The 22,521-nt window shown below is 46.8% G+C and overlaps 1 protein-coding gene across 1 annotated transcript in view; it reads left to right on the forward strand.

Annotated features, from left to right (window-relative positions):
* Lrfn2 (leucine rich repeat and fibronectin type III domain containing 2) overlaps positions 1-8,834 on the forward strand; it is a 168,759-nt gene extending 159,925 nt beyond the window's left edge. The window contains exon 3 of the mRNA XM_051153042.1: positions 6,652-8,834. Coding sequence (XP_051008999.1) covers positions 6,652-7,618 — 967 coding nt within the window. The 3' untranslated portion in view covers positions 7,619-8,834. The remainder of the gene's footprint in view (positions 1-6,651) is intronic.
* Positions 8,835-22,521: the final 13,687 nt, after the last annotated feature.

Raw genomic sequence — 22,521 nt, forward strand, 5'->3', positions numbered from 1 at the left:
GCTTCTGAAATGGCTGGTTCTAGGGAGCTGGAAGGAATGAGACTGAAGGAACCAGGAAGATAAAAGAGAGGATATTTATTGATAACTTAACACAGACAAAGTTTTTCCTTCAGGAAGAGATTAGTCACTTCCTCTAACAGACTTTTTAGGTCTCCTCATCGTATACAGAGAAGCCTCACTGTATCAGCAGAACAGTAAAATACTATTTAATACTCGTTGCTTCCTACCACTCGGCATCATGACCTGTGTCACACCAGTAAAAATACTTTCTTCTAAGGACACTGGGGCCTTATTGTCCTCCAGACAGTCAAGGTCAAATCCCCACCCAGGCTAGTGCAGAAGAGCAGGAACATATTGGGAGATGTATCCTGGCTCTTGAAAGTCCACCACCTTTCTTCCATTTGTTTGCCAAAGTGTACCACTTATACTTAGCTGCAAGGGATGCTGGCAAATAGGGATGGAGATGGGCGTCCTTGTGCATTCATTACTTGATTTGTTACAGTGCCAAGAGACCACCAAAAGGACTTGAGGAAATAAAGTCAAAATATTTTGACTCACAGTCTAAGAGTTTAGGCCCTCAGGTAGGGGAAGGCAGGGTGACAGGGAATAAAGTGGTTGGTCACGTAATGTCTGTAGTTAAAAAGTGGAGAGAGATGACAGCTTGTGCTCAGATGGCTTCATCTTTTTTCCCTTCTCTTTTGGTCTGGAACCCCAATCTATGGGCTGGTTCTACCTGTATTTAGTCAATCATCTAGGGAAAACTCCAGACACAGAATGTCTCCTAGGTGACTTAAAAGTCCTGTTAACAGTGGAGGTTAACCACTGAAGCATGAAACCAGGGACATTCAACCTAAAGGCTTGGCCTTTATGCCCAAAGTGCCTATTCTTAGAGGCAAACTGTGTCATTGAGAAATAGTAGACTTAACCTGACATGGTCTGTATGAGGTCATTCATAGGGGAGTTCCCAATGTGGGGATTGGGGTAGAGGGAGAGCAGAGTAGTGACTGGGACCAGAGTTGCATGTACCATATCTACACACACACACATACAGACACACACACACACACACACACACACACACACACAGAGAGAGAGAGAGAGAGAGAGAGAGAGATGTACACATACAGAGACACATAGCACATAGAGAAACACACATATATGTGCATACATACACAAATGTATGCAACATGCACATAATCACAATGATACTTCTCATACACACAAAAACCTCCCACATGTTTCTCACTCATGTAATTTTTATCTATACACATGCTTATACACACCAAGGCCATGTGTGTGTGTGTGTGTGTGTGTGTGTGTTGTGTGTGTGTGTGTCCATAAAGGGTCTTCAGATGTCCATGTAGTAATCCCTAAATAGGGAAAAAGTACTTCTCTGGAAAGACCTTCTCATACACGAGAGAGAGAGAGAGAAAGAGAGAGACTGAAGCAGCCACTGAGGCCTGTTGTATTTTTGGTAAATTGATAAGTACTGGGGTTATAGTTTCAGATTGTGTTTTAGAACATGTGAGTTTAATTAAATATAACACTTTGCAGCATCTTAATTTAAAATTTCAGTTTATGCTAACAAGGATGCTGTCAGGGTACATGATTTTAAAATGGGCTGGAAGGATGGCTCAATGGTTAAGAGCACTTGCTTGCTCTTCCAGAGGACCCAGGTTCAATTCCCAGAACCCACATGACAGCTGACAACTATCTGTAACTCCAGTTTCAGGGAGTCTAACCCCCATACACAAACATACATTTAGGTAAAACAGGAACACACACACACACAAAAAGAAAATAACTACTTCAGGACTTCAGAATTATGTTTTTCACAGACAGAGATGTGACCTTGGTAGTGGCTGCTGTCATTTGGCCAGGCCCTGTTCTCACCTGTATCCTTGATTTCTGTTCTGGAAAGCTGGTCTGTGTGATCATGGAATCTGGCTTCAGTCAAGTTCATGAGTAACAGCAGAAAGTTCTGGGCATGGCACAAGGATACTGGACATATTAATCATTTGTTTCCAACTTTCTGATGTTACCCTGAACCTTCTGCCCATTAGCCAAATTCTATAGGCCTTTGTATCTCCAAAAGGGGTGATTTTTGTTCTCATAGAGAACCTTAGCAATGTTTAATAACTTTTTGGTTTGTCAAGACTTAGGTTGTATTCTGATACTTCAGGGTTAGAGGCAAGGGATGCTGTCAAACATTTTTCAGACTGAAAAAGAATCATACCCACTCCATTATAGAACCTATCAAGGCCGGTAGGGGAGAGCCATCTTAGAGATTAGCATCTCTCAGAGCACTTCCTAAGGACTTGCTTTGCTTCTCCTTAATTTGTTGCAGATTAGGGATTTTAGGAGAACAATCAGAATAAATTCTGTGGAAACATATCTCATGCTTTCACATGACAACCACTGCTAAATTGCTATAAAACTGATGCCTAATTTCTGTATTGTCTGATCATTGAACGAGGATAGACAATTTGTAGACCATCATCCATTTGTGGACTATACATGATTCTCCCTCCTCCATGGAGGCAGCGTTATGGCAGCATGGCTGATATTGGCCATGGTTATTGCTGTTGCATTTTGATCCTCTATGCCTTGACTACCTCTTTACAATGAATCAGTCAATCCTTTTATATGGTCTTTGTTCCACTATATCATGGCTCTCTAAACTATTTTCACTTGCAGCCCCTTTCTGCTCAAGAAAAGTCACATGATTCTAAGTATGAAGGTCTATGAAACAGATATACAAATCAAATGCTTATTGACAACAGACAATCAAGAAATTGGTTTTTGAACAATTCCTTGGTATATATATTATTTTACCATGTGTTGAAGAGCAAGGCAAATTTGCATACTAGTAAGATGGATGTGCTTGTTTATTTTTAAATAAAGAATTAAATCTTGGCTGAATATTTGATGCTGAAAGATGTGGAGCATCTTCAACATTTTAAACAGTTGATTGGTATTTTGATTTTGTAATCTACAATACTAAGAATGCCGCTGTGCATAAATACATAATATAAAATGGCAGAGAGATATTTATGGCCATTTCAAAAGAAATTGACAGAAATTCTGTCCTAATCTTAAGCCAATTTTTTTCATTTAATTTGAGTTTTTATAAAACTCAGGCCAACAACTCAAGCAACAGTTTTAAACCAAACAAAATACAATCCAAAGATATATAATTTGATACATGCTAGGCAAGGATGGGAGGCAAACAAATTTTTGTTTTTTTTTATAATTAAACCAGCATGTTTCTATAGGAGCAGTAACCTCTGCATGTACATTAAAAACCCACTAAAATATACAATAGCCTAGTCTGAAGTGTTTCAGGCAGAGTTTATTGGCTTTTCTTGGTGTGACAACACAGACAGTGCATTGTGCACACATTATGTGTTCAGAATCAAGGCTTCAGTGTCACGTGATACATCATGGATGAATGCTGCCAGAAACACATTGAATGCATTGTGCCTTTGACTTCAAATTAATTTGGGGCTATTGCATGTTCAGAAACATCTAGCTGTTGCCGAAATGTTCATAACAGTCATGGTTAATTACATGTTAGATGATCCCATAGAGTAGTCATGACCTGAAATTTAAAGATTCACTAATATTTTTAAAGTGTGTGTGTATGTGTGTGTGTGTGTGTGTGTGTGTGTGTGTGTGTGGTGTGTGCCTATAAGTGTAGTTAGCTTTGTTTTTGGGAAATGAACTCAGATCCTCTACAAAAGTCAAATACACTCTTGAGCTCACTTCACAAGATGGATTCTAGATTGTGACTTCTGCCTCTCCAGGTCCTGGCTGACTTGGGATGCTCTTGCCTGAGCAAAAGAGGTAGAAGGTATATAGAGGGTGGCTCAGAATGTAAGAGGCAGCTATGCTGCGATCTATGATGAGGGGCTCGGATGGCCACTTGTGAGTCACAGGCAGTTCTTGATCCTTGCCACGTGTCTCGGGAAAGGCTTTTTAGCTGGTAGACCTGTTTGAGTGATGGGGGATAGCCCAGGATTCTGGACTTACTTCAAAGATGACTGGATAGCTTTCGTAGGGGGGCATGATAGGGTGTGGAAAACTCATGGGTAGGAGATAAGCTTCATTTGAAGCATAGATTCTGACGAGCACCCACTCCACATGGCTTTCTTGTGCAGTTGAACTACTGGATGCCTAAAGACAGCTATGGTCTTGCTTTAGATGAAGAAGAATATCATTCCTGGGGCTAGGGGGACTGCTCAGTCATTAAAGTGCTCATTGTGAACTGAAGTCCTGAGTTCAGGCCATAGAAACTACATGAAAAGCTCAGTGGGAAATGAGAGCAGAATCCCTGGGGCTTGCTGAGTAGCCAACCAAGCCTAACAAGTGCAACCCCAGATAATAAGACCGTATTTCAAAAAGTCAAAGTGGGTAAGCCACCTAAGGACAATAGCTGTGGTTTACATCTGGCCTCCAGACACACACATATATATGCATGTGTGTGTGTGTGTGTGTGTGTGTGTGTGTGTGTGTGTGTGTGGTCTCTATGAACCCAACCTGGTCCTAGCTCTGTCATTTCTCCAAAGGGAAAGTGCCAAGTGAGCAGTGCCCTGTCTCTCTAAGTGGCAGTAATGACTTCCTTCGAGGTGTCAAGAACTTGAATGAATCCACGTGTGTAAAGCTCCAAGCACACGGAAAGGCCCAGTAAGGACTCCACACACCACATGGCATGTATGCGTCACTCCCTCCACATACAAAATAAATCAATAAAATGCAGTAAAAAGAGGAATTTCTTTTTAAATTACCTGTTAATTGGTGTGTGTGTGTGCGTGTGCGTGCGCGCGCGCGCGCGTGCATGGGCGCATATGTGATGGCATGTGTATGAAAGTAGGAAGATAATTTTGTGGAGTTGATTCTCTATATCCACCCTTACAAAGGTTGTGAGGCAAGCTCTTTTGCCCACCGAGCCATCTCAATGCTCTCCAATAAAGACCTTTCTTCAATAAAAGGAGAAAACATGTTTCCATATCTGTCACTGAGAGAAAAAAAAATAATCCTAACTGTGTGTCCTTGGACAAACCATCCAACATCTCTGAGCCTCAACCATTTCTCCCTAGTCTGTAAAATAAGAGCACGTTTTCTCTCTAAATGGTTGGCGTGTACGGGTAAAGAGAAGGCTGGCAAGCGTCAGACAGACCTAAGGTGCCAGCCTGCAGGGCCTAGTAGGCCAGCTGTGGTGACCTCTTCCACCCTGTGCCCTGTGGGATAGGGTGGGGCTTGAGGAATCTTCTTTAATGGAGCTCCTAAGCAGTATGGCCAAGGACAGACAGACTGCAGGGCTGCATTCTGGTGGGTTGTCAATAGCTGTCAGCTCTGTCCCAGTGGGTTCCCAGGTGGAAGTCTTCACGCCTTTGGCATTTCATATTTGATATCTTAATTGTGTTGCTTAGGTCTGAGTTTGAGGGGCTGATGGTGCGTGCCACTCTGTTCTCAAGGGATGGAGGCTGGGAGGCTTTAGAGGAGGGGAAGGGAGTACAAGAAAGCTGCAGGGGATGTCCTCATGCCCAACCTGACCTCTCTGCAGGACTGCCTATGGGAGTGGCCCTGAACTCATCCCTAGGCAGAGGAGAAGCTGTGGACAAGCTCCCATGTGGGAACATTGCTCCACAACAATCCTTCCTCACAGGTGGAGGGACCAACCAGGCAAGGGTTTCCTAGCCCAGGACCCTGTACAGGTGTCTCAGATGAGCCAGTTTACTAGCTAGATGTGATGTGAGTGGGGTACAGGGGCAGAGTGTTTGTCCCCTTGGGGGGGTCACTATCTCTGCCTCTGTGCAGCATGTTCCCTCTCCACCACCTGTTTTCTCCTGTTAGCACCCCACCACTGGAAACAGGATGTGCTCCCTTCTTGCCAGGATGACCCTTGTAGGTGAGAGGTGCTGGGTACAGGCTCAGGGTAAGACCCGGGTTTTGATTCCCACAGCAAAGGCCCAGAGAGGTCTCCAGGATCTCTGATGCCCCCTAGTGTTGGGGGATGGGTGGAGGGATGTTAGCAACAGATGTGGGGGAGGGGCAGCCACCTCACTAATTCTTGAGTCTTCCTGCCTCTAACCTCTCTGTCCTTCCCAGGTGCCTTCTCTCCCCTATATCGCCTTGCGCCACCACCTCTGCCTCTGTCCCATGTCGAGATGCCTCCCCTCATACTTACTTTCAACTAGCATTTTATTCCCTTCATCTTTGTGTTCATTGCCTTAATGTATGAATCTTTCGGGTACTTACTTAACCAGACCTGGAGAGAGAATGTTCTCAGGCTTCCTCCTTTTTCTGACACTCCATTCCATAATATTTCTCTCTCATCTTTTCTTTCACTCTAGCTGTCTCCTGGATCCTCCAAATCACGTGTCTATCTTCTTTTTTTCTTCACTATTTTCTGTGCCACACTCCTAACTCTAGGCTGCTCCTTTCTCCTTCCTTCCTTCTTCCTTCCTTTCCTTTCTCCTTTTCTCTCTCCCTCGTTTCTTCACTATTTATCCGTCTCCCCATTTTCCAGTCTCTGCCATCCTCTCAGTGCGCGTGCGCCTGCGTGTGTCTCTATTACTCTTAATCTGCCTGTGGCTGTTCCCCATCACCCAACCCTCTCTTATTTTCTGTGTCTGCCTCCCTCCCCAGGATGATCCCAGCCTCCAACAAGGCCTTCGTGGTCAACAACCTGGTGTCCGGGACAGGCTACGACTTGTGCGTGCTGGCCATGTGGGACGACACAGCCACGACGCTCACGGCCACCAACATTGTGGGCTGTGCCCAGTTCTTCACCAAGGCTGACTATCCACAATGCCAGTCTATGCACAGCCAGATCCTGGGGGGCACCATGATTCTGGTCATCGGGGGTATCATTGTGGCCACACTGCTGGTCTTCATTGTCATCCTCATGGTCCGGTACAAGGTCTGCAACCACGACACCCCGGGCAAAATGGCAGCAACCACTGTCAGCAACGTGTACTCACAGACCAATGGGGCCCAGCCTCCACCTCTGGGTGGGATACCTGCGGGGCAGCTTCCTCAGGCACCACCCAAGGTTGTGGTGCGGAACGAGCTGATGGACTTCAATACGAGCCTGACCAGAGCCTGTGACTCTTCTTCCTCCAGCTCTCTGGGCAGCGGGGAAGCTGCTGGTTTGGGCCGGGTTCCCTGGAGGCTCCCACCCCCTGCTCCTCGTCCCAAGCCCAGCCTTGACCGCTTGATGGGAGCCTTTGCCTCCCTGGACCTCAAGAGTCAAAGGAAAGAAGAGCTTCTAGACTCCAGGACTCCAGCAGGCAGAGGGGTAGGGACATCAGCCAGGGGCCACCACTCAGACCGAGAACCACTGCTGGGACCCCCAGCCACCCGTGCCAGGAGCCTTCTCCCTTTGCCCCTGGAGGGCAAGGCTAAACGAAGCCACTCTTTTGACATGGGGGACTTCACAGCTGCAGCCACGGCTGCTCCTGGCGGCTACAGCCCCCCTAGGCGTGTCTCAAACATCTGGACTAAGCGCAGCCTGTCTGTCAATGGCATGCTCTTGCCCTTTGAAGAGAGTGACCTGGTGGGAGCTCGGGGGACATTTGGCAGTTCAGAGTGGGTAATGGAAAGTACTGTGTAGCCAGGGTTGGAGCACCCTCCCTCCCACCATCAAAGTGGGAGAGGAAGGGGACAGAGTCATCACTGGCAAGTATTTGTGGAGTTTCCATGGTGATGTTTACATCCAGGGACAGTCTTGTCTCCCTGTCAACAGCCTCATGTTCTTCTGCCCAGCTACACCCCTCTCCCCAATGTCACCTTCCCAGGCCTGTCCCCACCACCCAGCGGGGTGTGCTCAGGGAATGGGACTCGCTCATGTGTCAGACTGAGCCCTGAGTGTTTGGAGAGGCGACAAACTGCCTTTCTACTCACAAATGTAGCGACAAGCAAGCGGCTTTGGATTGCTTATGGATCCAGTGTTGTTTTGATTTCTTAATTTATTTTTCCATTTCCAAGACTCCTCTCCATTCTTCTGGATAACCGAGAGTGTCCTCTTCTAGTGAAAGTGTGTCCCCAGCAGGCTGGAGGGGTGCGATAAGAGAAGGGTGGAGTAGGTAATTACCGAGGAGCGACAAAATTTGAGTATGTTGTGCAACCCGCGGCCCAGAGACCCCATAATCCCTGGCCAACTCCACAGCCTGCTCTGGGATGTGTGAATGACCCAGTTTCCTTTGTTTCTCAGACATGACATCCAGCTACAGTACAGCACACTAGGAGGGCTTCACAATGTAGAGCAGGGATCTTCTCCCAGGATGTTGCCCCTTTTCCTGGGATTCTACACGAGCTTCTGCTGATCAGAAACTCTTAGGGAACATGGGTGAGGCACGAGAAGGGCATTGCTGGAGCCCTGAGAATAGACCACTAGATGACAGGAGAAAGAGAAAGACCTTTCCTCTCTTTGGACCTCAGTTTCCCACCTGGCAAACCCGTTAACGGGTTCCAGAAGGCTTCTAAAGATGAACTAGGGCCTCCCAACTCTAGGTGTGTGATGTATACCAGGTGGAAGCAGGAACACATGCCACCTGAGCTGCCCCAACCATCCCATGGCATGATGGGAATGTGCTCAAACTCTGACACAGAGGCTGAATCTTCTTTTAAAAAAAATTCTTCTAGAGCTTGGGAGATATCTGTGACCAACCCATCCTTAAATGGTCCTTCCTCTTCCTAGAGCAGGAAGTTTGCCTAAAGAGACTGAGCTGGAACAGAGGCCAAAGGCTACCTACCTCCTGGGGAGGCTTTTATTCTCCATGACCCAGCCCTCCCCCCACCTGCCCTCCCCTCCCCCATCCCAACTAGGGTACTTCTGCGTGCAAAGTTTGTACTTTGCATGCTCCTTAAGAAGATGGTTTGGGTGTTCGTGGCAGGATCAGGGAGTGCCTTCTCTTGGTTCCCAGTGGAGGATCTGTCCATGGAAGTAATGGAATGGAAACAGAAGGGGATTTTGAAGTCATGTTCACCTGGGTATGAACCCCACCCCTCCTCCCACACAGCTGGGGAAAAGCTGCTTTAGACAAAGAGCTACACCCTGCCTCTGTCATTCCTGGCCTTTGTCTCCTGCCTTCCAGCTCTCTCCTCACAGCCAGCACACTACCTCTCCCTCTTTTTTTGTCTTCCTGGCTCAATTGTTCAGTCTTGCCTGTGCTCACTTCTACCTGCCATTCACACAGCTTGCAAAGCACATAGGCGAACATTCTGGGCTTCACCCACCCAAGAACACACAACAGAGATGAAGCTATCTCTGCAGGTGACCTGTAGCTCCAGCCAGGGTACCCTAAATTCCACACCTGCGTACTTCTTTCCCCCCTCCTGTTCCCTTCCCTGCTCTCCTGTCGTTGTTCCTTTTTCTGACTGCTACCCTCAGTCTTCCCCTAAGTCAGTCTCCAATTCTTATAAAATCATTTGAATACCAGAGTAGTGTCTCCAGAAACCACAAAGCCATTTTCCACACTAGTGTAGTCACCAGGAAGTGTCTCTTACCTGTCATACCAACCCATTGAAAGGACATTTCTAGGGCCAGGGATATATAGGTCAGTTGGTAGAGTGCCTGCCTCGCATACACAAGGCCCCAGGTTTGATCCTCAATGCTGTTGGATATGGTTGTGCATTCCTGTAATCCCAGCCCTTGGGAGGTGGATGCAGGAGGATTCAAAGTTTGAGGTCACTCTTTGCTATTTAATGAGTTTGAGGCCAGCCTGGGCTATACGAGACCCTGATTCAAAACAAAAAACAAAACAAAACATCCCCCAAAGGAAACCTCTCTTCCTTCCTTACCTACTACCTTTGTCCTCCAATTTCTCTCTGCACATTTCCCACCCATCCTGTCCAAGTGATCCATAGAGGAAGTGGTTGCAAAGACAGAAGGGGAAGGGCGGAAGCAACCCACTGTCTTCTGGCTTGTGTCTCAGAACCATGGTGGCATGACATGCACCTGCTTTTATGTCATCATATTTCTGACCTAGATGGGGAAGCAATGTGCCCAGCATCAGAATGTAAGTGTCCATTGTCTCCTCTTAAAAAAAAAAAAAAAAAAAAAAAAAAAGGAAATGCACACTCTTCAAACACAACCACACCACGCTGCCTGGGAGGGAAGGAAAAAGAATGTTCTTGTGTCTGTGGATGTCCACTGTTCATTTCTCTGGAAACTCTTGGTTTTCTAAAGATGACGTTGAAGTAACATTTTCCTTGCACCTGTGTTTGTGAGTCCATGGCTAGAGTTTGCTTCCGGCCAAGTTCATGTACAAGATGTGGGAGTCTTCTGACATATGGAGTGGGCCTGTCCTCCTGAGACAAAGCAAGAAGGGAGAAGTTTGTCCTCGGCCTCCCCCTGTGTCCCTTTGGTCACCTCTGGCCATTAGTGAACCAACTCTACCAGCCCAGCTCAGCCTTCTCTATTTCCTGTTTTGTGGCTACTGCCTTACAGGGTGGCGGGGAGCCTGGGAGCCTTCCCATGATGTTGGCTGAGCAACAGATAAAATTATTTTTTCAAAAGCCTGCCTGCAATCGCTGCACTAGGGTTAGAAGCAAGGGGATCAGGAGTTCACGGTGAAGCTTAACTACATGGTGAGTTGTAAGCCAATATGAGCCACACGAGATCCTGCTTTAAAACAAGTGTGATGGAGGAGAAGGAGACATGGCTCAGCAGTTAAGAGTATTTGCCATTCTTGCAGAGGACCCACGTTTTGTTCCCAGCACCCATATCCGGCAGTTCCCAACTACCTACAGCTCTGGCTCCAAGGGAATCCAACACCCTTTTCTGGCCTCTGTGGGCACCCGCACACTTGTGGCATATACTTGCCGAGACACACATATGTACACATTTTTTTCCAATGCCTTGCTGGGTGACCAAATACGTAGTGAAAAAGCCAATGAGTCTGTGGCACACAGCTTCTGAGACTGTCTTCATATTAGTGAGATGCTTTATTCTTTTATCTAAAGTGCCCTTAAAATAAGCAGTCACTATGAAATTAGGAAAGAGTATATATTCATTCATTCAGATATGTCTTAAATGTGGTGTGTATTTTGCTTGCACTTGCAATCTCACTTGGGGCTATTTCAGACCAGCCCATTGGACATTGTGACTCTAGACATTCAAGGGGCTTGGATACATAGCTTCTGCGAAGTGAAAGAAACGCTGTTGAATTCTGGTGGGTTCCTACAGTTTCCAAATACAGCCCCCCTCATGTGTCACTGACTGTCTTACTATGTCACCGCTATGTTCTCTCACGGTAAGTAATAGCAGAGTGAAGCACTCAGTGCTTAGAAGGGTTATGGAACCTGCCCAAAGTCACATGAGAATTCTGACTGCAAAACCTGAGCTCTTTCACACACACCCACACACCCACACACCCTGTTTTCCTCTCTACAACCAGGTACAAACAACAGTAAACAACAACACAATTTCTCCAATCTATAGTATCTTTTTGGAGCCCTTGTTGGTCCTCGCTTGCAGTACATGCATTCTCCTGGTCAGTAGATATCTATAAACCAGACTATGCTGCCAAGCTCATCATGTGACCACCTGCTTCTCTCCTCTGAGGGACTTCCAGGCAGTTCCTTTGGCTAGTCAGCCTCATCTGGTCCCTTCTGCTTATAGCTTGTTTCCCTGAATATAAAAATCCTCACACCAACATGTGATCACACACACTTGGCCACAGCTGATCTTTTCCCCCCTTTTAGTCCCAAACTCCTGTTCTTCTCAGGAAGCTACTTATAGCAAGAGCTGCCTCGCTGGATGCCTTGTGGTCTGCTGTCTTTGATAGATGTGGATGGCTAAGACAGTATGACCACATCTGACTGTCAAACCCTTTGGCAGAAAGCTAAACTCACTTTTCCACAGTCCTGGTATTGACACATCCTTGCATTTCTCTCTGAGGAAGTGTTTTCATTTCCTTACTGTAAATAGTGAAATTTCAAGAGACACACTTTTTTTTTTTCTTTTTCAAATGATGTTATTTTTTTTTTCAATTGAGTAAGAGAAAAGGTCAAGATGCCAGGCGCCCATTTCTTCCCATGGAGGAAAACTGTCCCCAGAGTCTGGGGGTATGTAGTTTTCCATAAGTATGACCCACCTCCTTGTGCTTTCAGTCCAGGTCAGTGGGCCTCCTCTGTCTTCCCCTTGTAGCCCTTGAAAATTCTGCAAGTGGCTACTAGACACACACACACACACACACACACTGGCTGATTCAAAACAAAGATGGCAGGCAGGCAGCAGTCAGAAGCTCGAAACATCACACCTAGATTCCCACACCCAGACGTTCCATGCCACACATCTGGCAGAGGCAAGAGTTTGTTGTGACAACACAGCTTCACACAGGTAAGCACCTGAGCTTCCCAAGTCAGCATAACACAATCAGACCCATACCAGTCGTTCTCCCCAAATCTGCAGGAACAATGCCCCTTCACAGATTAAAAATAGCTATGTGTGTTTGACATTGTAGATTCTCAGCTTCCACCACCTCAGGGACGACTCTCTATTTCCTTGCCAGGTGGCTTCTACAGGAAAGCTCTTGGGGTTCCTTCCTTGGAGACTTCTAACTGAAACCAAAGAGGGGAGTCAGCCTCCTCTTCCACCTGTGTTAGCTAATTTTTTTTTTTGTTATTGGGACAAAATGCCTTAGAAAAGCACCTTGAGGGAGGAAGGGTTTTGTCAGCTTATGGTCAAAGGGAACTGTCCATCATGGAAGTCACTGCATGCTCACAGAAGTATCGCATCCAGTCAGGAAGCAAGATGCTGGTTTCCAGCTCACTTTCCCCGTTTTCATTCAGTCCAGGACCCCAGCCCATAGGATGGCACCACCCACAGTGAGGGTGGGTCTTTCTTCCTCATAAACTTCTCTGGAAGTAACTCACAGACACGCCCAGAGACAGATATAGGTGATTCTATAGCCCACCAGGTTGACCATCAATATTAACTCCTGCAGCTGTATTTCTGAGCTCCCCATCATTGTTGTGGTAGATCACCTCACACCATGATGACCTTGTCCTTGCCCTCAATTTATACGACCTCTGACAACTCTCTTCTGATTAAGACTTGAGAAGAGTGGGACTAGGCTATAGGCTCTTCCTTGATTTTGCTTCTTCTGTTTTTAATGAGATTACTGATGTCTTAGTTTCTTGAAATACCAACCAAATGTGCTGCTGACCAATCAGAGCCAGCGTTTTTCTCCACCATCTCACACCTGTGATATCTGAGGGTGGGACAGGATCTCAGGACCTGATCTTGGAAACATCAGTGGGTCCCACGGCTACGTGATGACCTCGCTGATGATGGGAGGGAAGCTGACACTCCAACCGTCTCCATGGGATTCTCTTTGCCCATCTGGTCCTTAGCCATTCAGCCCACTGGCCAGCCTCCCATTGCCTCAGGCTGTCCATCTGGAGAGCAGAGGGTGAACATGCCCTGTCTGCTTTTTTCCCTCCTCAGTAATCTGTCTATCTAGATGCCCTGAAGTGCCTCTCAGTGATCTTAATATAGACTTTTGCAATGGCTAATTTTCTTTTCTTCAAATGTCCCTGACAGCTTCCATGAAGGCCCCTTTTCCCCGATCCCCTCCCCCCAGTGTGTTATCTGTGTAGCTGGCCTGCCTGCCATTTCAGAGCATCACTGATTTCTTATGACGTAAGGCCCCAGAGCCCCACTCCTGTTCCCTCCAACAAGGATTCCACACATCTTGCTAACTACCTGAGAAGGAATACTGCCAGAATGGAGAGATGGCTTGGTGGATAAGCCTGAGGCTCTGAGTTCAGGTCACTGGCACCCATGTAAAAGCCAAACATGGTGGTGAGTGTCTGAAATGCTGGAGGTGTGGCTTAGAGACAGAAGGACCACTAGAAGTTACTGGCCCTCCAGCTCAGCTGAAAAAAACCAAGCACCAAATTCAGTGAGAGACCCTGTTTCAGATGAATAAGGCAGAGAATGATAGAACCAGCCACTAATGTCTTCCTCTGACTTCCTCATGCCCTCCTGTGGACATGTATACCCATCCATCTGCATAGATATAGACACTCGCATGTAACACACACACACACGCACACACACACACACACACACACACACACACACACACACATTCCTATGTGTTAACTTGTTAAGCCCCATCCCCAACCCCAGGACTCGGCCTCATTTATTCCTGGGGAAGGTGAGAGGGACTTGAGGACATGGGTTTGCAAGTACATCAAAAATAGCCTGGTAGTTTACCTACCCTTCTCAGTAATGGGAATTCCTTAAATGTTCTATAGGTAGATGCAAGCTCATGTTTTCCCATCAAACTGCAAAGTTAACCTGATAATCACAGCTCATGCATATCATGACCTTCCTGTAGACTGCGTGCTTCCCAGGAGCTCCAGGTGAGGTACCTCAGTCTCTCTCAAGCTTCAGGAGAAGACAGGGAAAAGCTAACCTTGCCTCAGCTGGACTCCCCTGGCAAGCAGCAGAAGTAAACATCTCTGAAGTCACCAAACAGAACTTCAGAGGTGATTAAAAACACAGTGTCACCTGTATCTCATGTCGCAGGTGTGGGAGCCTTGCTTTTCAGGACACTGAGCTCCCCGGAGAAAGAGAGAAGTGGGGAGGTCCACTGGGACTCACTCAGCCTACTTCTGACAAGCTGGGTGCTAGCACCAAGCCCAGCGTCAAGGGAAATAAGAGAGAGAAGGGCATCGTTAGTCCTCGGAGGGCATTCCACGCTTCCCTGAGGGGCAGGGACACAAGCTTGTTCTTATAAAGAAACAGGTCAGCAGCACATTTAGTTGGTGTTTCAAAAAACTACATGCCTTAAAGCTCTGGGACAGATTAGCCAAGGAAATGTAAGCAGGTAGACTGACCAGAGCCCCAAGCCCAAGACGGTACCTCTGAATGGAAGAATGCATTTTAAAAAGATGTTTGACATTTTTTATTTATGTGTGCATGGCTATATGTATGTGGGTACTTTCAGGGGCCAGAGTTGAGCTTTGGATTCCCCAGAATGGCTCTTACAGAAGGTTAAGAGCCAGCACCCTACGTGGGTTCTGGGAACCAAACTAGAAGATCAGCTCATGTTCTCAGCCAAGGGCCATCTCTGCAGCCACCTCCATCACATTTTAAGTCCTAAACTCTTGACACATCTTAAAGGACAGGAATTAAGACACAGAATGAAGAAATGGTTGGCCTGGGGTGGAGCAGGTCCCCATCATGGTCAGATTCTTGGACTAGGACAAATGGGCTGGAGGAAGCAACTTTGAATGGCCCCGATGTGAAGGGTGGAGGTGGAGAAGGAACAAAGGCAGCTTGCTGGAAGGAGAGCTGTAAAGCCCTGGAGGGTCTTGAGTAACCCCCAAACAGGGACAGTTGCTCCTGAGAGCAGAGTTGTTCAGTGGGAGAACCCAGGTTGGGATCCTATTTCTTGGACTCAGTTTATTTTTCTGCAAACTATCAGTATTGACTGCAGTAAGTCCACCTGTGAAGCACCATGTTCTCACACAGCTCTCATCAGGAAGGAAAGACAGAGTGACACCAACCATTAATATTAATGACATGCAACATGGAAATCATTATTATAATTAGAGCATAGTCATTCAGGTACTCAGACTCTCAGGGTTGGCAAAAGAAGTCCTTCCCCCAGCCTCCCTCTGTAAGTATTAAGGTTCCCTGCTCAATATCCATGGATATTCTGATTAGTCTTTTTAACAGCAGAGCCATAGATGATGAATTTCAGCTCTAGCACAAGACAGGGAGGGGTCTTGGCTCCACATTCCAGCTGAGCCTGAGGGAAAGTCAAACAAAGCCAGTCAGAAAGCAGCTTCCAGTGACATCTAAATAATGCTGAAAAAAAAAAAATAAGTAGACAAGATTGGGGATGTAGCTCAGTTGACAGAGTGCTTGCCTGGAACGTACCAGCTCCCAGGTTTTATCCAAAGCACTGCATAAACCAGGCATGGAGAGACACTTCTGTAAGGGCAGCACTAGGAAAACAGAGGGAGGAGGAACATCCTTGGCTACATAGTGAGTTCAATGCCAGTCTGAGCTACACAAGGAAAAAAAGAAAGAAAGAAAGAAAGAAAGAAAGAAAGAAAGAAAGAAAGAAGCCAAGCAAGCAGGAAGACAGAGTGACAAAGAGAGATGAGGAGAAGGTAGAGAGAGAAAAAGAAAGAATAGAGGAGAATGGGTCTGGCAAGGGAAGTGTCAGGGATTGCTGGATCCTTGCAAAATCACCACTGGTCCCCATGACACTAAGAGAAGGGTGACGGAGGAGAAGGCGTGAAGAGTATGGGAGAACTTCTGCAGACCCCATGTTCTTTATGTTCTGATGAATGCCTAGAGGTACCAAGGAAACTATAGCTCTCACTGCTGGGACAAGGACAGCCACTCTGCCCTTCACTTGTGGGGTCTTCAGCTCTCACTTACCCTTTATCCCAGATGTACGCACAATGTAGCAGCCAACGTTGAACAACTGAGCCTCTGGAGGACAGAGGCTTGCTCATCAGCCTCCCCTTGCCTACCTTCTTGTATCTGTTCCAACAGCTGTTTTAGGATGGAAACTTCAATCAGAGGACTCCCTGTGAGAACCTGGCCCTGTTCAAAAGCATGAGAGTGACATAGAGGACCCTATTTGAAGTAGTAGGGGTGCCTCTGATGCCCAGAGATTACCATTCAGACTATTGACCAGCCTTCCCTGTCCATGGTCCTTTCTAGTCCAAACACCTAAGGTCTAGAGAAGAGAGAGAGAGGACCTCAATGCAATACAGAGGATACAACTTCTGTGCAGGTCTTCACACTTACAATCTCTCTCTCTCTCTCTCTCTCTCTCTCTCTCTCTCTCTCTCTCTCTCTCTCTCTCTCCCTCTCTCTCTCTCTCTCTCTCTCTCTCTCTCTCTCTCTCTCTCTCTCTCTCTCTCTCTCTCTCTCTCTGCATGTGCATGTGTTTGTCTGTGCTTGTGTGTGTGATGGTGCTCATGCAAAAGACCAAGGGCAACTCCAAATGTTGCTCCTTGCCATCTACCTTTTTTGAAGCCATTTTCTTGTTACTCACCTCTGCAAATACCAGGCTAGCCAGCCTAGGATTCTTCTGTCTCTGCCTCCCATCTTCTAATAAGAGCACTTGGACAGAAAATGCACACTACTGCATCCAGTCCTAGGGAGCCAAACTCCCGGACTTCACACTTGTGAGACAAGTGCTTTACTCAGTAAGCCATGCTCCCAGACCAAGGTCTTTACACTTCTAAGAGCCATGTTGAGATTTTCACTTGTGAAGAATCACGCAGAGCTGATACAGTCCATCCATGACCTATGACCTCTTTATCTGTAAAAGACACAGGGGCTGATCCTTTCTTGGGTCTTACCTCCAAGTGTAGGGTCTTCCATCCTCCCCAAGCTTAAGAAAAGTAGCAAACTGGAACAATGCTATGGAACAAGAGAAGGGGTAACATCTTTGCTTTCTACCCCAAAACTAAAGAGAAGTGCCTCTGGCAAGATCACTTATTGCCAGCGGTGGCCAATCAGATTTACTCACTGCATAAAGCTGGCCTTATGGGGAAGAAGCATAACTGGAGACATTGCTATGCAGACATATGAAAAATCAGAATTAGAGTACTGGTCATACTCCAGAACATTCTTTTTTATCACGCATGCTATTCTGGTCCCCAAACTCCGTTTTACACATTACTACTTTCCAAAGCAGCTGGGGCTGGAGAGATGGCTCAGCAGTAAAGAATATTTTCTGGCCTTTCCTGTGTTCACTTCCCAAGGTGAGGCTGAGAAGACCATCCAGAGCTGGTGAAGGCAATGTTCCCACAGGTAGGAAAGCTGGGCCTAAGAGAGGCAAATAAAGGGCTCTTGACCCTGAAAAGGTGAGATGGGTCTGAACTGGATGATGCTCCAGAGCGAATGGGCTGTATGTGAATACCAAAGGCCACCATCCAATATGGCCTGAGCAGAAAAGAAGGGGTCCAGGCCCTGGGTACAAAGAAGGGAAGGGTACATATCCAGAATAGTCTGGTTGGGCAGACAGAGCTGTGCAGGTACGAGATCCAGGCCTAGCACACAGATCTATACATCCATACACAAGGGAAGGACAGAGAGCTGGAGGACATCATGCTTGGGTGGTCCCATGTGCTTCTCTTAAGTGAGGCCAGGAGGCAAGGAGTGCCACTCAGAAGTCACTTTCAGGCTTAGAATATTTGTCCTTTCTGCTTTGAGGTTACATTGACTCCTCCTTATGGAAAGGCAAAGACTCCCCTCCTCCACCAGTTAGAGACACACTAGGAAAGCTACACTGTTGTAGCATCTGGGTGCTACAGCCCAGTGGAGGGAGACTATGGTTTTTCATTGCTTTCCTTGAGACTTGGGTCCCTTATGGCAGAGTCTCACTCATGGGACCCATTTGTCTCTTGCAGGTCTCCATGAAGGAATTGATGGAGGCAGTAAAAAAATGAGGCCTTCCGGATCACTCCAGAGTGCATGGTGGCTCTATCCAGTTTCCTGGGGAGGAAGGCTGCTACACAGAAGGGTGGGGATCACCAAACACCTCATGTGTACTATTTACTCTTCTCATTCTTGTGACATAAAAGTGGATAAAAGAAACTTAAGGGTTTGTTTTGGCTCATGGCTTGAAGGCATGCAGTCCGTTACACAGGGGAAGCCACGGTCACTGGCCACACTGAATCTTCAATTGGCAGTCTGTAAGCAGAGAGAGATGAACACTAGTGCTCAGCAAACTTTGGTCTTTTACTCAGTTCAGAAGTCCAGCCTAGGGGATGCTACTGCCCACATGCAGTATCTCCTGGGCGATTCCCAGTCTTGCCAAGTTGACATTCTATTCACAGTCACTTTTTTCATGTGTTATTTATTCCTCAAAAACCTCAGCAGTAAAGAGCAGGAGGGCATCAGAGTTTAACTCTCAAGATCTTACAACTATTTATAATGCCCTTGTCTGAACTCCGTGAGTACTGTACACACACATACACACACACACACACACACACACACACACACACACCACACCACACCACACACACACACTTTAAAAAGTGTAGAAAGTGCAGGACTGTATGAAGGAGACAAACAAGATAGAAGAAGCTGCAGAAGATATGTGCTTTCCCTCTGCAGACAGAACAATGCTCTCCACACACCCCTCTTCAAGGAACTTGAGTCTTTGCTTCTAGCATCTCAGACATGAAATGGCTATGGTCCCTAGGTATTGCAAAGGATTACTGTGTTGTAAATTACAGATCTCTACATGGAACACAAATAAGCCTTAGGATTTGAGGAGTTACCAACTCAAGATGATGAATGTAATGGATCAATGATAACGTTTAGAAATTACAGGACATTAATGATCATTATATGCGTATTAGACCAGGCAGTTAGGGCTAGAAAAGATCGGAAGTCTCCAAATAAATGCTTTTTTGCCCCATCACTATCCCTGTTGGCTGGCATTATTCTAATTACAATGGATTCCATAGTTTTAATTCATAGCTCCTGCAAGGAAAACAACCCATTGGAATGTCTCTCACAGTCTATGAGATCACAACCTGGTAATGGTGTCTACAAATGTCAACAGACTCTACCACTCATGTTCCTGAAAAGTCCGGAGTTGATACAGAAGCAAGCTGCCCGACTCTCCCACTGGGGCAGAAAAAGTCACTAGAGTCCCTGCTGAGAAGGCTTGGAGGAGGGGTGTTAGAATTCTACTTCAATCTGCCTACCTGTGATGCCATTGCCTACCTGGCATGGGGGTGTGGTCCTGTCCAGTATATAAAAGATCAGACCTACCTCATCCACTCTCTTCCTCTTTCTGCCTCTGTCTCTCTGTCTCTGTCTCTGTCTCTATCTCTGTGTCTCTGTCTCTGTCTCTCTCTGTCTCTCTCTCTCTCTCTCTCTCTCTCTCCCCCTTTCCTTCTCTCTATATGCTCATTTAATAAACTCCTTATCTAATATCATATCCATTGCCTGACATCTTATTATATCTTATTATTAAACATAAAACTGATGCTGTGAAACTTGGATACGAAACCCAGAGGACCATTCTGTTGTCTTCACAGTAAAAAAAAAAAAAAAAAAAAAAAAAAAAAAAAAAAAAAATCCCATCTCCCTTTACTATCTGCAAAAATCTCTTTTCTGTAAATACTTTTGCTGCTTTCCTGCTTCTTGCTACCACCAGCTGGGACCTCAGAGTAACTTAGCCACGCTTGCCTGGAGCCACCTGTGAGAAAGCCTTCCCAACCAGCTTTTCAAGACTGCCACTGAGACCGTGATTCTAAGCTGAGGTAAATTTCTGCTGCTTTGCTCGCTCTGTGTGCCCAGCGCAGAGCGCAGGTGATTCACTCTCCTGCATAGCTGCACAGTCTGTGCCCCTCCCCATAGGCGCTGTTCGAGGTGAGCCCCAGTGCAGACCTATCAGGACTGGTAGACCATCTATTACTGGTAAGCAAATGCCCACCTCAGGGTGTGACCAATTTTACATCCCTCCTGTGGGAGCGACTTTGGGCTGGCTGTGCTCAGCACATAAGTGATTCCTTCAGCCACCCTGGCTGGAGGCCCCTGAGGTGCAGATTGATTACAGCCCCTCCACCCATTCCTACTGCTGCAGAGGCTTCAGCTCCTGAGACCCTAGCATCGGGCTCTGGGGGTTTTTGGGACAGTGGGCTGCACAGAGCTAGGACAGGATGGAGTCAGCAGAAAACCCACAGCTGCCTCCACTGCACTTCCTTGGCTGGAGAGGCACTGCGCAGCCCAGTCACTGCTGCCTGCCTGCACCTGGCAGCTGCAGCGGCTGGGCACCAGGGTAGCCTGATAACATTTTCAAATCTGCCTGCCACTGGTTGCTCCAGCGCCATCTTTAAGGGCAACCACATGACCACTGCCTGCTTCCCGCCCCTGCCATGGCCCCTCCGTGTTATCTAGGAAGCCGGTTCTTAGTACCAGGGACCACCTGTCTCCATCTCTTAAGTGTGTGGATTATAGATGCATGCTACCAAGCCCATCTTTTAAAATTATGTGCACAGTGTATGATGTGTGGGCATGTGTATACCACTACACACCTGTGGAAGTCAAAAAACACCCACCCTCCTTTGATAGTCCTCACGTGCCACTAAGACAGGGACTTATTACTGCTATATCCTCCTAGACTGACTGGCCCATGAGCTGCCATGGATTTTCTTGTCTCCATGTACCCTGCTTTATGTACCATCTAGGGATGTGAACTCAGGTCCTCACGTTGGCTTGGCAAGTGCTTTACACACTGATTATCTCCCAGGCCCAGCTTTTCAGATGAATTGTGGAGATCCGAACTCAGATCCTCAGGCTTATATGTTGGGGCTAAGCCATCTCCCCACCCCATATGTATCATACTCTCAAGATTCAGAGGACTTGCTTGACACCAGTTCTGTATTCACAGCATCCTTAATCCACCACTTTCCCACTAGGAGTCTGTTCCCTAGCACATCTCCCTCTCAATAACTAGAAGAACAACGTGTGTGTGTGTGTGTGTGTGTGTGTGTGTGTGTGTGTGTGTGTATGTGTGTGTGTGTGTGTGTGTGTGTTTTACAGGATTCCACATGAATCAGTGCTTCTACCCTCCTACATCCCTTCCCAACCATCTGACATTCTGGTGGGAAATTTTTTTTCCTTGAGTCTTCCCTACCACAAACTAAATTTACAGAGAAAACCCAGGCCAGATGTCCAGTGAGCCAGCCAGGATTACATCCTTACTGCACACAAGGCTCATTCAAAGGACTTGGAAGGACCAAGGACACCCCCTTGGCCCAGTTAGTGTAGGAATGGAAATGCATCCTTCTCAGTCAGTACACCAACCAACTCAAATTAGTAAAGCGTTTTGCAAAGCTTTTATTGAGTTTCTCCTCCATCCGTGGCATGAGGGCTTTTTATAAGGGCCTGGGTGGCTGGCCAGGCTCCCTAAATCCCACAGGCCTTCACAGGGAGACCAGTTTGGAGGAGCCAAATAATGCACAAAAGAGGGAGAATACTCCCAGGCGAAGAGGCAAGTTTCGATGTTGATGGTAATTGAGAAAACTTCTGTGACAAAGCTGAACTCCAGACAAAGAGCAAGAGAGCTCACCCCCACCCCTGTCAGTCCTTCCAAAAGATCCCACCTCTGAGGGCTGAGCTTTCTTCCCTCCTGCTAAGGCAGAGGACCAGAGAGAGAGGGAACATAGCGAATGGGAAGAAAAAAGTTGCAATCATCCTAACATCTTTTGGATAGCCCAGGCTCTGCCAGGCTGAGGAAGCGTCTGCGAACAACAAAGTTTTCTTGGTGTGAGTGGTCCCTTGAATTTGGCTTCTCAGTTCCTAGAAGGTGGCTCTGTGGATCTGGAGACTGCCTCCATGTTCTTTGTCATAGCTTGACTGGTGCCCATAAGCACCGACTTATCTGTGAAAAGAAATTCCGTGAAACAAGGCATGGGAAAGCAGCAAAACAATACCGAGTAACTGGAAGCGCCCACAAGCGTACCACCACATCCACCCTCACTCTTTCCAGGCAGATGGACATG

The sequence above is a fragment of the Acomys russatus genome, chromosome 11, assembly GCF_903995435.1.
Source record: "Acomys russatus chromosome 11, mAcoRus1.1, whole genome shotgun sequence".
NCBI classification, from domain to species: Eukaryota; Metazoa; Chordata; class Mammalia; order Rodentia; family Muridae; genus Acomys; species Acomys russatus.